The sequence below is a fragment of the Zeus faber genome (genome assembly GCF_960531495.2).
Source record: "Zeus faber genome assembly, chromosome: 10".
NCBI classification, from domain to species: Eukaryota; Metazoa; Chordata; class Actinopteri; order Zeiformes; family Zeidae; genus Zeus; species Zeus faber.
The window spans coordinates 30,013,777-30,030,584 of NC_137199.1; the positions used below are offsets into that span (position 1 = coordinate 30,013,777).

General features: G+C 40.1%; 1 protein-coding gene across 1 annotated transcript in view; it reads left to right on the forward strand.

The window, feature by feature from the left end:
- The first annotated feature begins 2,109 nt into the window (after positions 1-2,109).
- Positions 2,110-16,808, forward strand: part of LOC307236290 (teneurin-3) — a 122,448-nt gene continuing 107,749 nt past the window's right edge. The window contains exons 1-3 of the mRNA XM_080008657.1: positions 2,110-2,296; positions 8,562-8,690; positions 12,469-12,683. Of these exons, the coding sequence (XP_079864783.1) occupies positions 2,125-2,296; positions 8,562-8,690; positions 12,469-12,683 (516 nt within the window). The 5' untranslated portion in view covers positions 2,110-2,124. The remainder of the gene's footprint in view (positions 2,297-8,561; positions 8,691-12,468; positions 12,684-16,808) is intronic.

The following is a 16,808-nucleotide window of genomic DNA, read 5'->3' on the forward strand; positions in this document are numbered from 1 at the left end:
AAGCCAGAACAATGCACCGGTGTTCTTCACTGTGAATTGTGCCTGGGGCCAGTGGTGCCTAGGGCACGTGATGCCCTCCGTAGGCCAATGGTTTGTGGCTGTAAAATAAAAATATGTTCATTCCTGGCTTTAATGGAGACGTTAGCACCACGTGGACCAGGGGGTGGCAGCATGACACACGTCAGCCACAGAAGCTGAGATAGCGACAAGAAAGCAGCGACGTGACGGTGAAAATGTTGACTTGTGCGAGGCTCAAGCTGAAGTCGTGTCACGGCCTCTTCCTCCACGTCTTCCATCGTGTAAAAGCCTTCGTAATATATCTAAACTGTTAACGCCGTATTACTCGTGACTAACGACTTAACAAACCACCTTCCCATCAGGAACGCACGTCTCTGGAGGATTTTTAATGGAAATATTGAAGTGACCAGTTAATCAATTTTTATTAGATGAATGGGATACAATCAGGCCTGTGGGGTCCTCTGGGGGCTTTTTAGAGGATGAGGATGATTTTGCTGCGGCTGCCATGACAGAACTCACTGTCTGTTACCATAGCAACCACCTTGTAACAGGTAAACCACATCACTTCCTAAAAACTCTAATATCAATTTGGGCCAATTCCAATTCTAACAACATGAAAGTTTTACCACAAGAAAGTAAGTATTATAATAATCATTATTATGATTATAATAATGATTATTATAATAATGATTATTATTATAATTATTAGGGGTCCAGCCCACATTGTTTGGCCTTATAATTGCACAGCGTGTTTTTATTTTTAATCTCAGCCTTTTTTTCGGGCTAAAAGTATCACGACACAACGCTAGAACGCACAGACGTGGTTGAGGTCTCGTTTGAACCGGGATGTTTCAGACGTCTCTGCGCTCGAGTGTGATCAATATCGATCTACCTTTAGAGAAATAATGGATGAAAAACGATTAGAGTCAGCCTCTCTCCCTGCAGAAAAGATGCAGTTACCAGAGCCAAACATCAAGTAGTGCGGTAAAACCTAGCACACTTTTCCTGCGGTTTCGTACCCGAATCGTGCAAGAACAGCCGTTAGTGGAGGTGGGTGGGAATATCAGAGGTTCCACTCTCCATATTACATGTCGAAGTACCATCAAAATGATTTGGAAGCTGTTATCTTAAGGTATAGAGGTTACATTTAAAAGTTGATGAAATATCTGTGAGGGACGTGCAGTGTTGAATCCGTTTGAATGGAAGCGTGTTGCTGGGAACTTCCACTCTGAGTGATTTCCTTCCACAGAGAGACCGTGAGGCAGAACTCTGTGGACTACAGGAAGTAGACAGTGATCTGACAGGTAGTAGACCGGCACCTGACAGGAAGTAGACAGCCACCTTCTCATTTTTTGGATAAAGTCACAAAATAGTAACAAGCGGATCCTTGTAGTAATGCTGCATGTCACCAGGACTCACCGCGTCATTACTTGAGCCGGTGCTGTGTTCAATGGAAATTGGAAAAATTGTAACTCGTTTTAGACGTAATGTGGATGTGACGATGAGCAACAGTATGATTTGTAATTGGTGTCAATACTAAGTGATGGTATGTTTTATGGGAAGTCAGAAACCCGTAATCCGTATTTAACATGACTAAGCTGGACCCTGTTTATTGCCGCCTGCAGCTATATTTATAATTATTATTATTATTATTATTATTATTATTATTATTATTATTATGCTTTATATTCATGGAAGGCAACTCAAGGTCATAGAAGTAGTAGTGAAGACAAAATATATCTATTTTTTATTATAATCTAATAAAAATCAACACTGATCCTCAGTGTTGGGTAATCGATTTCAAGACGACAAAGGATCGTAATCATTCCTCAGTGAAAATTTTAAATCGTTCATTTTCTTAAAATATTGCATTGAATTATTAGTCTTGAAACCACCCAAAACAATTCTCAAATGAATATTTAGAATATATAATTTTGGACCCTTTTCAACAGAGCGAGACACTGACGGACCAAGGTCCCGTCCTGTCGACTTTAATTTAATGTCATTTCATGTTAATTTAATTTTCTTATCTCTTACAGGCACTTTCTGTTTAAGACGGGCACAGGGACCACGCCCTTCTTCGGGGCGGCGACGCCCGGCTACACCATGGCGACAGGCGCGGTGTACTCCACCCCTGCGCGGCCGCTGCCCCGGGGCGGCCTGTCGCGCAGCGCCTTCAAGTTCAAGAAGTCGGCGCGGCCGTGCTCCTGGAGGTGCACGGCGCTGGTGGCAGTGGGCGTGGCCACGCTGCTGTCCATCATCCTTTGCTACTGCATCGGTACGTTACAGGGTTTATTATAAGCACATCGTAATGCTGAAATAAACAGGGGAATTACACAATGAGACAGGGTTAATACAGGATGTAGTTGGTTATTACATCAGGTAATATGTTATCACAGTATGTTTTATGTTATGTAACACTAGGTCATGGTTTATCTTATGATGAAATAGTATTACACTATGAGTAATAGGTTGTTACATTATGTTAAAGGTTATTACTTCATAGGTTGATATGGTGACTTCCTGGGCACACAGCATTTTCCTCGAAATCTCTTTAAAATGATCACTACAGACAATAAAAAAAGAAGCTCTTACTGGCGTCTCACCATCGCAGTGCCTTGTGGGAGACATGTCTGAGTGGTGAGGCTGAGTCCAAACAAACAGAATTGAAACATTAATGTTTAACAAGAGGAAGACGCAGCTTCTCTGGACTCGGTCCTTGAAGTTCTCTAATGTCACTCAAGTTCTGTTTGACCAGAAAAAAAAAAAAAAAATGTCTTTACCTCCCAGAAGAAACAGAATTCAAACTCTCTCACTCTGTCTTAAAATGTTAAATTTAAAGATTTGGCATAATTATTATATGAGCAAACATACAGTTAATAACTCTGCCAGTACTTACTTATTTATTATTATCAACAAGTAATAAGGATAACGCTATGTATTAAAGTGGTTGTATTAAGCATTAGTTAATAATGAATGAGGTCCTTATAAGATGCTTATTAACATTATTCTTGTGTTGATAAGACTAAGTATTAATAATAGCATTTATTAACAGCTAACTATGTATTTTGCAGATCCCCCATTTGAAATGAGCACAACGTGTGGTCAAGATCGATAAAATGTGAATAATAAAGGATTTATTAACCTTGATAAGACATTGTTCACACTTTAGATCTGGTAGCTGCAAAAAGCATATTCAACTGCATAGTGACCTGCTAATAAATGCTGTAATTTACACTTAAATAGTGTTATTAACACATAATAAAAGCAGAATTAACTGCATAGTTACCTGCTAATAAATGCTGTAATTTACACTTCAATAGTGTTATTAACACATAATAAAAGCAGATTTAACTGCATAGTTACCTGCTAATAAATGCTGTAATTTACACTTAAATAGTGTTATTAACACATAATAAAAGCAGATTTAACTGCATAGTTTACAGTTAATATGTTCATAGTTAACTGCTAATAAATGCTATTAATACTTATGTAGTGTTATCAACACAATAATTATGTTAATAAGCATCTTATTAACTGTTAACTAACACTTAATACAAGCACCTTAATATAAAGCGTTACCAAATTATATTTTGTATTTTCTTGTAAGGCACTTATAAATGAAAGTTATAATAATAATAATAATATTGTTTTTATTAGTGTTATTCATATTAATATAAATATTATTGTTAATAATAGTTATAATAATAATAATAATAACAATCATAATAACAACCAAGGCTTACAATGGTAAATTTTCTATAATAATAAAAACGATGTTAGAGTGACAGTATAAAACCAATTTTGTGATCACAGCGATAATAAAATGGGTAATACATCTTCCCGCTCACACACACACACTCCCTCCCTCTCCCCGTGTGTTTTTGTACTTTACTGCGTGTGTCGACACTGACTCCACCCTAACCTCTGCAGCGTTGACCGCGGCAATAAAATGGTTGGGAAATTTATATCTTTGCTCGCCACTCGTTCATCCAGGCTCTTAATCACGCACACTCAGACACTCGCACTCTCACACACACACACACACACACACACACACACACACACACACACACACACACACACACACACACACACACACACTCAAATTCAGTGCGGGGAAAAACTAATGGGAGCTGCAGCATTGTTCTGGTGCAGAGAACCGCCACCCAACAAAGCAAATAAAAACAGTGTTTTTATTGTAGATGTATTTTACATACTCCATTTCCTGCTGCTGCATAGCAGATCGCACATCGCTTCTTGGGGCAAATGCCCCGCCCTGAGCCAAGTGGTCGACTACCACCACAGGTGCAACTTTTAGGGTAGCTACCAGCTCTCTCTTTTTTCCCCCATGCATGTCTTTGCATGACATGGTGCCCAGACGGAAGTTTTATTTAAATTTCATGTGCAAATATGATGAAATATACTTATAAAACAGAGGGAATTAGATATAAAACCTGCCTCTAATATAAACCTGCTTCCAATAAAGACCCGGTACCCTCTGCAGCTGAGGTAACTAAAGGCCCCGGTCACTATTTGGGGAAATACGGTTGATTAATCCAACATGCACGGGGATGCCGCCTGACATGATCGTATAAAGAAAAATATGCCCTTGTCGAGCAGATGCTATAACTGTGTTTTATTGGTTCATATTTGTGTGTGTGTGTGTGTGTGTGTGTGTGTGTGTGTGTGTGTGTTTATTTATTTATTGACTCGTGTTTTCCTATTTATTCAGGATCTTTACACTATGCACTACTCACTGATCTATGCACTTTATAAAAACTCTGTGTGCATATTTCATATTTAGTTTGACCCACAGTCCAGACTTCCCTTTGCTTTGTCCCTCTGTTTACAGTGACGACGGGAGATATGACATCTAAAAGTCGAATGATCTGCATTTTCTGATTTCGCTGTTTGTTAGGTTTATTTAGTCGCTGCTTCGCTGGCTCCCAAATCGGGTGGATTTGCATTGGGAGAATATTACATTTTTATTTTTCTCCCACAACTCAAACTAAAAAGCTACAAAGATATTAATTAAAAATATTCTCATTGTGAATCATGCACAAAATAAATATATATAACATATTAAATAAATAAATATTAATTATGTATATAAAAATATCATAAAAATGTTAAATAAATATAAATATATAAATAGAATATATACAATAATTGCAATACATATTAAATTGGCAGCAAGATAAGATGAAATGACTCTTCATTAATCCCACTGGGAAATTCAGGTGTTAGAGCAGTGCAAGTCAAAAAATAGACGCAAATATGAATGAAATAAAATAAAATATAAAATAAAGATACAAATGAAATAGGTGGCCTCTGAATATTGCACTGGCAAACTGACATGAGTTAGTTTTTACAATTAATGGCAGATTCTCTCATCACCGTCCTCTCCGGCTGTTGGGTGCTTCCGGGTCCGAGCACCCACCGGAAAAAATGCGCTCGATGGGCCCCTGTACGGTGTATGCACAACGTCTCATGGTGTGTATCCTTAGTTCAACTTCTAATCTCCAATCCCTGTCAATATTTTGTGTGTGTTTGTGTCTGTGTGTGTGTGTATGTGTGTGCATGCGTGTTGATCACTGTTAATTTCCCATGGTGTTGAAATGCGTGCGTTTGACTACTTTTCCGCGTACAGCAGCAGGTTATGTAGAGTAGAGTGTGATTATTGCAGAAGGTTTATGGTGGGTGGGGCCGGCTCTTCCTATAGGCGACATAGACGGCCGCCTAGAGCGCCGTCCCGAGGGGCGTGCCCCTGCCCCGTTCCTCCAAATAAAGCAAATAATCATTGATTTTTTATTTATTTTAGATGTATTTTATTTTACTTCGTTACCTCATTGAACGGAACGATAAAAGCCATGTGCATAATGGGGAAACGTTCTCAGTCACCCTCTTACCGTCACTGCTTTGAGGAAACGAGCCTCTGCATGACAGTGAATGAAAGCTGTTAAGCTGCCTTTGTGTGTGTGTGTGTGTGTGTGTGTGTGTGTGTGTGTGTGTGTGTGTGTGTGTGTGTGTGTGTGTGTGTGTGTGTGTGTGTGTGTGTGTGTGTGTGTGTGTGTGTGTGTGTGTGTGTGTATCCTGAGGTAGTTGCCTCTCGCTTCGACCCTCAGACATCCAAAATCTCTATCTCGCTCTCTCTTCCACTTCAATTCAAAGGGCTTTATTGACATGGGAAGCATACGTTTCCATGGAATAGAAAACAAACTAATGAAAAATCAAACATGAAAAATACAACAGTTTAAATTGATATATACTAATGAGTGAGGATATCCAACAATAAAAATACAACATTGCTGTTAAAATTGTATATATTTAAAGGTGAGTGAAAATAATCAAAAAATTTGCACAAAAAATGTAAATCAGAATTATATATATATATATATATATATATATATATATATATATATATATATATATATTCAACAATATAATATATATTTTTTTAAGATTAGTGTTAATGATTATATTAAAATAAATTCTTATTATTAATCATATATTTGTTATATATGATTAATAATAAGAATTTATTTTAATATAATCATATATCAATATTTATATAATTCTAATATAAGGTACGATGAGAATGACAAAAGCCAGTTAATCTAAAATGACAATAGAAAAAGGTAAACAATGCAGTTAAAATAAGTCAATATACACTATGAAAATATAAAGATGGTGGTGTTGATAGATAAGGTAAAGATAAGCTGAAGGGAAAATGTAGGAATGGCAATTGAAAAACATTGAAAAACATGGTGAAAAAACTCTCCTCATACGCACGCACAGACACACACACACACACATTCTGCTTTGACTGAATTAGAATGAGCGCCATATGTTTCAGTGTTTTGATGTTTTTTTCAGCAGAATCTTTTTGGCACTAAACTCGGTTTGAATCTGTGTCTTGGTCATAACGTCCGTCCTCATATTTACAAATGTGTTTATATGTATTTTAACGTCCACGGCACCAGGAGGAGGAGGCGTCGTCTGGGCGTCGTCCCGGCGTCGTCTGGGCGTCGTCCCGGCGTCGTCTGGGCGTCGTCCTGGCCTCGTCCTGGCCTCGTCCCGGCGTCGTCTCGGCATCGCCTCGGGGCGTCGTCTGGGCGTCGTCCCGGCGTCCTCTGGGCGGAGTCCCGGCCTCGTCCCGGCGTCGTCTGGGTGGAGTCCCGGCCTCGTCCCGGCGTCGTCTCGGCATCGCCTCGGGGCGTTGTCTGGGCGGTATCTCGGTGTCGTCTGGCCGTAGTTTGGGTGTCGTCTCGGTATCGTCTGGGCGTCATCTCTGTGTCGTCCGGGCGTAGTCGGGGCGTTCTGATTTCATGCAGAGCCACAAGCTTCAAGCGCATGAACATTAAGTTTGGCTGACCTGGGCCACGGAAATAGCTTATGCAAATGCTCAGAATGGAGGGCGTGATAGAGGCTGGAGGGTTCACTGAATGGTAGAGGAGGAGGTGGAGGCCGGAGGGTTCACTGGATGGTGGAGGAGGAGGTGAAGGCTGGAGGGTTCACTGGACGGTGGAGGAGGAGGGCAGTTCACCTTAGAGGGGAGGGGTGGTGGTGATGGAGGCTGTAGGGTTCACTGTTTGGTGGAGGAGGACGTGGAGGAGGCTGGAGTGTTCACTGGACAGTGGAGGAGGAGGACTGTTCACCTCAGAGAGGAGGGGTGGTGGTGATGGAGGCTGTAGGGTTCATTGTAAGGTCGAGGAGTTGGAGGAGGAGTTGGTGGAGGTTGGAGGGTTCACTGGAAGGTGGAGAAGTGAAAACATGAACTCTGAGCAGACAGTTTGGTTTTACATTTCTCTGTTTTAACGTGTGGTAAACACGTTGGCCTGGAATCATTGGATAAATTAAAAAAATCTTAAATTTGTGCAATTATGTATTTTGTGGTTTTCTCAAACTAAAATATTCATTTTAATTTCTAAACTTTGATTTGAAAACACAAGAAATATTGATTTGAAGAAATTTAAGCATTTTTTTAAGTTGATCCAATGATGATTTCTTGTAGTGTGAGTGTTAATAAAAATAATAGTGTGTGTGTGTGTGTGTGTGTGTGTGTGTGTGTGTGTGTGTGTGTGTGTGTGTGTGTGTGTGTGTGTGTGTGTGTGTGTGTGTGTGTGTGTGTGTGTGTGTGTGTGTGTGTGTGTGTGTCCTCCGGATGAACTTCACACACACACACACACACACACACACACACACACTAACTTATGCAATAACTGTGAAATACACTGTAATGACGTTGTAATTACAACTAACTCATCCATCCATCCGCTGGCACTCAGCCAGGAATTATTTTGTTGTCATTTTTAATTTTATTTAATAATTGTAATTAATCTTGTGCTTCGAGCATAAAGTTTGTTTTATCCCCTAACCTAACCTGCTAACCCTAAGCCTGGTTCTCCTTCAGATTCTTAATCAGATCCTGGTCCAGGTTCTGAGCCCAGTTTCAGGTTCCGATCTTGGTTTTTATTCAGATCCTGGTCCAGGTTCTGATCCCGGTCTTGATCCTACAGCCTGTGTGTGTTTGGTTTCAGCGATGCACATCCTGGGTCTGAACTGGCAGCTGCAGGAGCTGGAGAACCAGCCGGCGTTTGAGAACGGGGGGGCGGGGCCGGCGGCGCCGACCCGGCCCAGCGGCGCCACAGCGCTGGCAGCCGACGGCGGTAAAATATTCCATTTCCTTCCTTTGTTGTTTTCTCTGTTTATTCCAAATAGATCTTGTCCAACCAAACTAAACTGGATTGGTTTGGACCTCCAGACACTGGACACATTGGTGTTTAAAGCTTTATAACAACTGTGAACAGGTAACTACTGGATAAAATAGAATGATATGATATGTTTGATTTTTCATTAGTTATTGCATATTATGCAATCAATAATGAAAAAATAAAAATATCAATAACATGGTTCTAACATAAATAATAACAACTTATCACATTAATAATAACATCTAGAAACACGATTAACATTGTATAACATTGATAATAATGCAATTAATTACTCCTTATAACGTAATTAATAACCTCTCATAATATTAATAATAATATTGTCTTAAATTTATAATATCATCTTGTAACACACTGAATAACACCATTAATAACTTTTCATAATGTTAAAAATTACATTATATAATTTTATTTAATTTAATATCTGAATGCACTTCTGGCCAGGAAGTTGTTTTCAAATGTTATGTCAATAACATTTACTCAAATTCTGGCTGATATATCAATATATGTGTAAAAAGCATGTGTTAAAAAATGGTATATTTAATATTGTGTCATAAAATAATAAGAGAAAATGTATAAAGCGCCAGGAAATATAATGACATTCAGCTGTTTTAAAGTTAAAAACAAAAAAGTCAACATTTAAATGTTTAAAATGTTGACGCATCTTAGCCATTAAATTATTTTTTTTGTAATTTCTGTGTTATAATATTTTAGTTATTCTCTAATATATACAGTATAAAATTAAAGTAAACATTTTGTTAAAGCATTTAGCCATTCAGCCTATTTGGTGAAGTATTTCGTAAACAAAAGACAATTATTCAAGTCGTTATAGTATGTAAAATACTACGTACTAGTATTTGAGATTTAATTTATTGAAATGAGTGTTGAGTGATCCTTGAGATAATTAAGATAACTTTATCAATCCTTATCGGTAAGATTGTTTCAAAGGTTTAATAATAATAATAATAATAAAAAAGTATATGTTAAATGAATACATTGTAACATTGAAACAATAAAGTAAAATAACAAAGTAACAATAAAGATATGTTTCATTTTGTCCATATAATTATAATTAATAATTGCCACCATTTAAGGGGGACTGTCCCTGTCAAGTGTAACCATAGCATAATTCATGAAATCCTAAAAGAACAAAGGTTTATTTGAACAGGGCCTCCAAGCATTTTGAAACTTATTACTTTAAGTGCATAATATGATTGAATAAAATGATGTTATTGATAGGTTATAACCAAGAAGGAAACAGATGGATACAAAATAATAATAATAATAAATACATTTTTAATTACGGTTGCATCTTTTTATTCATGAGACCAACACTATTTTATGTTTAATTTCCTGTTTGGCCCGAAAAACAGCAAAATAAAACGTCCTGCGGTGCTTCCGGATCAGTGGGTTCTGGTATTAATTCCCATATTTTGCTGCTAACTGTAAACGTGGGGTTTTCCACATCCAGCACAGAACACACAGCCCCCTCAACTCACCTTCAGATAAAAAATACAAATGAAAAATACACACCAGCTGCTCTGGCCAAGCAAGCGTTGATTAAAAAACCTGGTTTAACTGAACTGAATCCTCAGAAGGAATGAACGTCGATTAATTAATGAAGATAAGAAGAGAAGATCGATGGCCACACACACAAATCACGCACACACACACACACACACACACACACACACACACACACACACACACACACACACACACACACACTGCTTGCAGAACTCTTGTGGTACGAATGTAAATAAAAAAAAGAATGTTATTTATCTGAATGTATATGGAAATACAAAATAATTTAGATATTTTTACTTTTATAATAATAATAATAATAATAATAATAATAATCACAAGTATTATTATTATTATTATTGTTAAAATAATGATAACAGTAACAATATCTATAATAATAATAATTAAAATTATAAAATATGCAACAGTATGGACAGGACTAATAACAGATGGTCAGTCTAGGTTATTACAGTGTAATTAGTTATTAACATTCTGCAAGCCACATATTGTATATTGTAAGACATTCCAATATTTAATTTGTTTGAATAGATTACATAATAAATAATATAATTTAAAATAACATTGTATGAAAGAAACAAACAAAGTAATCGAAATAAAATACTAAAAAGAAAAAACACATCGATTAAAGAGGTTGAGGTGCAGTTCAAACTGGCCTTCATTACAAAAAACAAAAAGCAGGACTCTAAATAGACATTTTAAAACAGCATTTTTTGTATGGTGTTTGGAAAAATTCTCATCATACTATTTACAATACAAGAAAAGAAGAAATATTTGGTATTGTCTTTAATGCATTGCAATTAACATTAACGATAGATATGAAGTCAATACAAACACAGTGTTCTGTTCTGATATCATTCCTTGATATTTGAGTATGACACTGCTTGTGTTTTAAGATAACATCACCTTCATATCTATAGTTAATATTATATTTGCAATATTTCTTATAAATTCAATATTTCTAATAAAATTTGCGCATAAGGGAATTATTTGGTTTGCTGTTATTGCTGTGTAAGTATCACTCTCTCTCTTTCTAAATTATTTTATTTAAATCATATCTGGTATTAAGGCCTTTTCCATGACTGTCTTGTTACAACATTAGAAAAACTGTGTTGTTTGTTGTATTTTTAAAATGTTCTTTGTGTGCTTTACACCATGGGCTGTTCAGAATTCCTCCTCTTTAGTCTGGTCTCACTCTGAAGGCTCTGCTCTTAAAGTGACATCACTATCTTATTCTGAGTCCCCTGCTTGGTATTTATAATAATAATTTGATAACAGCAACACGCATTGATAGTCACAGATCATGAGGCTCAATATAAGTAGATTATGCACATTTTGTATTTTTAGAGCTTATAGAGCTTATTGTGCATAATCACCAGGTGTCATGACATTTCACTGCATATATGTATCACTGTATGTTTATGAATGTGACAAATAATCTCCTGAACTTGACTTGAAGTATTTGAGGATACAGGAGCTTTGATCTCATGGACGCTCCAGGCTCAGTGGTTTGTCAAGACAAGTCATTGTTGACGTCCCAAATCCCTGACACCTTATCTCTAATCCCGACCTCTAACCCTTTACCCCTAACCCCTAACTCTGATCCCTTACCCCTAGCACCTAATCCCTAACCTTTTACCCCTAACCTGTAACTTTGACCCTTAACCCCAACCCCTATCAATTTATCCAGAGATATTGAACATTTAAGTCTACCCTTACCTTTAAAATGGATTGTGTGGCTCTGGGCCTTAAAAATGGCGTCCCCAACAGGTGTTCTCTGAATTTCTACGTAAATATCCGAATGTACTCCATGTAAACCTTCAGTACCGGGAAGATTTTGGGCATCCGCCTTAGTGGCACAATATGACGAGGAGTGATGAGAACATTGGTTTAAAATAATTTCATCACGGTTATAGTCTGAAAGACCTTTATCGCAGAAGCCTCAAAGGGCATTACAGGCCCACGTTCAAAGAACAATTTGGCTTAATCCCTAAAGCCTAAGCCAGGTAAAATAAAACTCCCTAAAACCCGGAGAAACCTTTTAAAGATAATAAAATTAGGATCTTCATTCTGGAATGCCAAGAACATTCAATTCAAAAATATATTTCTGACATAAGATATACCGTATAGCCCTCTTCTGTCTTCATATGTTGCGGTTGTCGGTGTCTTGCAGGGCGGTCCGGCGTGCTACACCCAGAGAACAACTCCATGGACTCGGGGCAGGTGGTGCTCGGACGTAGGGTGGGGCAGAACCTGCCTCCGGGATGCTTCTGGCGCTCCAGACTCAGCATGGAGCAACCACGCTTTCTCAAGTTCAACATCTCCGTCCAGAAGAATGCTCTGATAGGACTGTACGGAAGGAAGGGCCTCGCACCCTCCCACACACAGGTAACAGGAAGTCCTCCAGGTGGGGTCTATGGTGGTGGAGTCTGGTGGATTCTGGGATGGATGGATGGATGGATAGATGGTCGGACAGATGGACGTGATAATACTTCAGCATCCCATTGGAGGAGGACATTTTGCCAGAGTGAAGGAGATAGTACAAGGTGAATGAGATGAATTGATGGATGGGTGAAGGATCTATTTGTCTGTCTGTCTGTCTGTCTGTCTGTCTGTCTGTCTGTCTGTCTGTCTGACGTCCGTCTCACCCTTTCAGTTCCTCTGAAGCTCCTCAAGGGGTTTTGTACATTTTCACTCTTGTCTTTCATTATTATTGGATCTGGACATCATTGGATCTGTTGGTTTGACTCGTTGGTTCAAACTCTTCATTAAGTTCCTGTATCCTGTCCGTGCCAAAGTGGGGATGTCATCCCAAAGCCCGTTCCTTTTAATTTAGCCCGGAGGTTAAAAAGGAGATCGATTGATCGATTCGACTTCCGCCTACTTCAGAGTGTCCTGTTCTACAGGGAAGCTTGACGAGCGACTGCGACGTTACAGTTGTTTTTACAGACTCTTGACGCCAGAAGAACCTCAGCGCCGCCCACTTGACATTCTCTTGGCAGCGGCGGGGACGCACTTGATGGCCGTCGGGGAGCTGGAGACGGTCGAGTGCCGGTGACAACGGCGGACGGCGTGATTGCATTGTCAAGGTGAAAAGGGATCTGGAAGCCAACACAATCAACTCAAAGGGCGCACGGTACTAATTATCGGGACTCTTACTTTTCATGTCTGTGGTAATTGCTGCTGTAGAGGCACCTGCAGCTCGTCAATGCCCTGACACGGTGTCCACGGTGACCACATCCAGATTACATTCTGTTGAGTTACCGTGGACATCAATCGATCGATGGATTTACTCCACTGAGCGCCCAAGACCCCAATGAGGCGTATTGACCGTCACTTCCATTCACTGCTCGGAAGAGAGAATGGCAACTTTTAAGTGCATCAGTCCATTCATTCTCCCCGAATACAGACTTCCACCACCTCCATCCGCCATCGAGTCCCTGCCGCCGCCTGTCCAAGCTCAAAGTTGGAAGAAAGGAACTTTTGTTGTTTTTTTTTTCTTAATTGGCACTCATTTGTTATTGAGTTTGGAGTTTCTGGCGTCCCTGCGGTGTGGCTGGACCTCAGCCTGTGGGGGCTCTGCGCTCAGGAAACTGTTCCTTAATGGACCTGGATGTTTTCCCTTTGGACACAAAGAAGAAATGAACACCTAATTTAATTTTTATTGGATGTTTTGGATTGTTTTAGATATCAATTCATCACCAACCCTCAAGCTACGCCATCCCTCTCAGGGCCGACAGCAAAGCTTACGCAACATTCTCCCATTGATCGGCCAAGAAGACTTGTAAATAACAAAAGGAGCATAAACCCTGAGCGATCCATTTGGCTTCCAAGGGGGGTTCGGGATTGAGTTGTTTACATGGAGGGGCGGCTTCGCATTCCAATACGACACAGAGAAGCCCTGGAGTCCAGCTGGGTTCTCCTCAGCTCCTTCTAAAGGTCAAAGATTTTACCGGCTCCAGTAGGTGACCGCCGCTGCCTCCAGCCCTGGCTTTGGCTGTCGGATGATAATAACGGCCAATTGAAATGAGTCGAGAACCCTTTCATGCCGGCTAATGGAGATGGGAGCGCCAGCAGGGCGAGGGATTCTGCACCGCTGGCATGAAGAGCATTTCTTCTGAAATTTTCCTTTCCTCACAGGAAGGTGACGATGATAATGATGATAGATACCTGATGCCCTCAATAGACTTGTCAGAAGCCTGTCACGGTCCAGTCGCTGAGAGGCAGGAACGAGCGTGAAGAAATGGTTTTATTTCACACTGAGTGACCCTGGCACCTCCGGATAATCGTGCGTCACTTTGCACCGAGCACCGCTTTGAGAACAGCTTGGAACTTTTTTGAACTTGCTCGGTGCTAAAATCCGTTAATAAAACATGACGGTGATGCTGATGCGCTGCAGCAGGCGGCGGCGGCGGCGAAAGAAAAACATGCAAAGAAAATCACAGTGTTTTTCAACAACTGAGGCGTAGAACACTAGTATGGTGAGAGAGCCCACCAGGTGGAGCCCAGAAAATGTTTCACATTCCACTTCAAATAGATAAATAATGGAAACTAGCTCTCGTGTTGCAAGATCAAAGTTGCAAGGATGCACAAATTAAACTAATGGATCAGTTCCAGCCGGAATAGCATCACCAGTAGAACAAGTTTCAGTGACGACTGTTTGTAGTGATGAAAGGTTTGACTCTTTTTTTGAGATTCAGTCCTTAATGACTCACTCGGTTAAGACTAAAGAGTTGTTCAAATTTTCCGACTCTCAGTGCGTTTGGTTCAGTCGCTGTGACACACGGTGAGCGAGGGAGGACTTCCTGAACCGTGAACGAGAGGAGGAAGGGTCGTGAATCGAATCCTCACAAGAATCATTTTATTCTGTTCTATTCTAGATTGGTGGAATACAAAGAGTGAATCAGTGACATCTGACGTGAACTGTGCCAAATGCTTTGAACTTTGACTTACTCCACAGTAATTATTTTCAGGTTGTTTCACTCTTTTGCCGAAGTGACTCCAGACTCCCTAGTCATTTCAAAGATTCGTTCGAGGCATCACTAACTGGTAGTAGGCCATAATAATGAGCAGGGTTCTATATATTTTTGTTGAATGTTGTTAGTGCTTAGCAGGGCAGCAGTGTCACTGTGTGTGGTGTCAGAGAAAAGCCTGAAACACTGCTTGAACGAACAAATGGAGATTTGTCTCCATTAGTGTGTTGTTCACTCTGGGCTGGACTCCCGTTGGACGTCGGTACAAATCCAGGGCCCGTTCAGCCTGGAGGCCAATCCGCACGTCACCCGGCTCCGTCACAGCCTGAAGCCCCGGTGTATGCGACGGGAGGCTGAGTTCGGGTCCAACTACTCTGGGGCTGTTCAGCAGGATCACTGGATGAAGGTAGATAGAGATATAGTCCTTGCACAGCTGGTTCCATCCCAGAAGGAGCCAGGAGCCAAGCGTTGGTCCTCGTCCATCTGGGAAAAGCTTCCTTTAAAAAAAATAATTTCATGACTTATGCATGAGGTTTGTTTGAAATGAGAGCTGAAATTAAATATGTAGTAAAGGGTTTCAAGGGAGATTTCACCCCTTTCCTCCCAGCCCTAGTAGTAGGATCCTGTCCTGGATCGTTGGGTTTTGTTTGGGTGGGTTTCCACTGGGTTTTCTGGTTTCATCCCGTCACTAGCTCCATTCAGGGTCTGTCGACCTTGTATTAAGCCGGGATAGTATACAGAGGCAAGCTCCACAACAAGACGGTAAATGTATGTAAACGAGCGCCCTTCAGCTTGGACGAGTCTCTGAGCTGCTGAAGATGTTTATTCTACGGCACAAACAGCTGAGCCACCTCCGGTCATGGTCAAAAACACCGGTTGGTCCAGTTTGTTTCTCTGCGCAACAGCACAAATGATCCTTTCATACCCCCGATGGAAGGTTGCGCTGCACAGGATTTGATGGAATCTGAAAACGGCTGCGTACCGCTGCTGTGCCGACGCGGTCAACAAGTCCATAGAGCTGTGCAGAGTTGGGGATTTTTTTTGTTTTGAACTCTGTATTTTAGGTTATCGGGTGGATAAAAGTTGGCATCATCCATGTTGTAATTGTTTATTTTTAGGATTACTGTTACATTTATATAATATTGTTTATCGTATATTTTTTTCTATCTTCTAGGTTTATTATTATTATATGTTGCCATATTTTCTATTTCTGAGATATTTTTTAGGTTAATTGCATATTGCATATTGCCATTTTCTTTCATTTATGTATCTATCTATATATATATATATATATATATATATATATATATTCAGAGCATGAGCCAGTGGTGGACCCATACCTTCCCAGGGGACAGGCCGGTTTCCGCCAGGGCAGGTCAACGGTGGACCAGGTAACAATGCTCACGCAAGACATCGAAGACAGCTTTCAGGCTAATGAGAAAGCTGGGCTGCTGCTACTGGACCTGACAGCCGCATATGACACCGTCTGGCACCGCGGACTCCATCTGAAGCTACTGAGGACAATCCCAGATAGGCATAT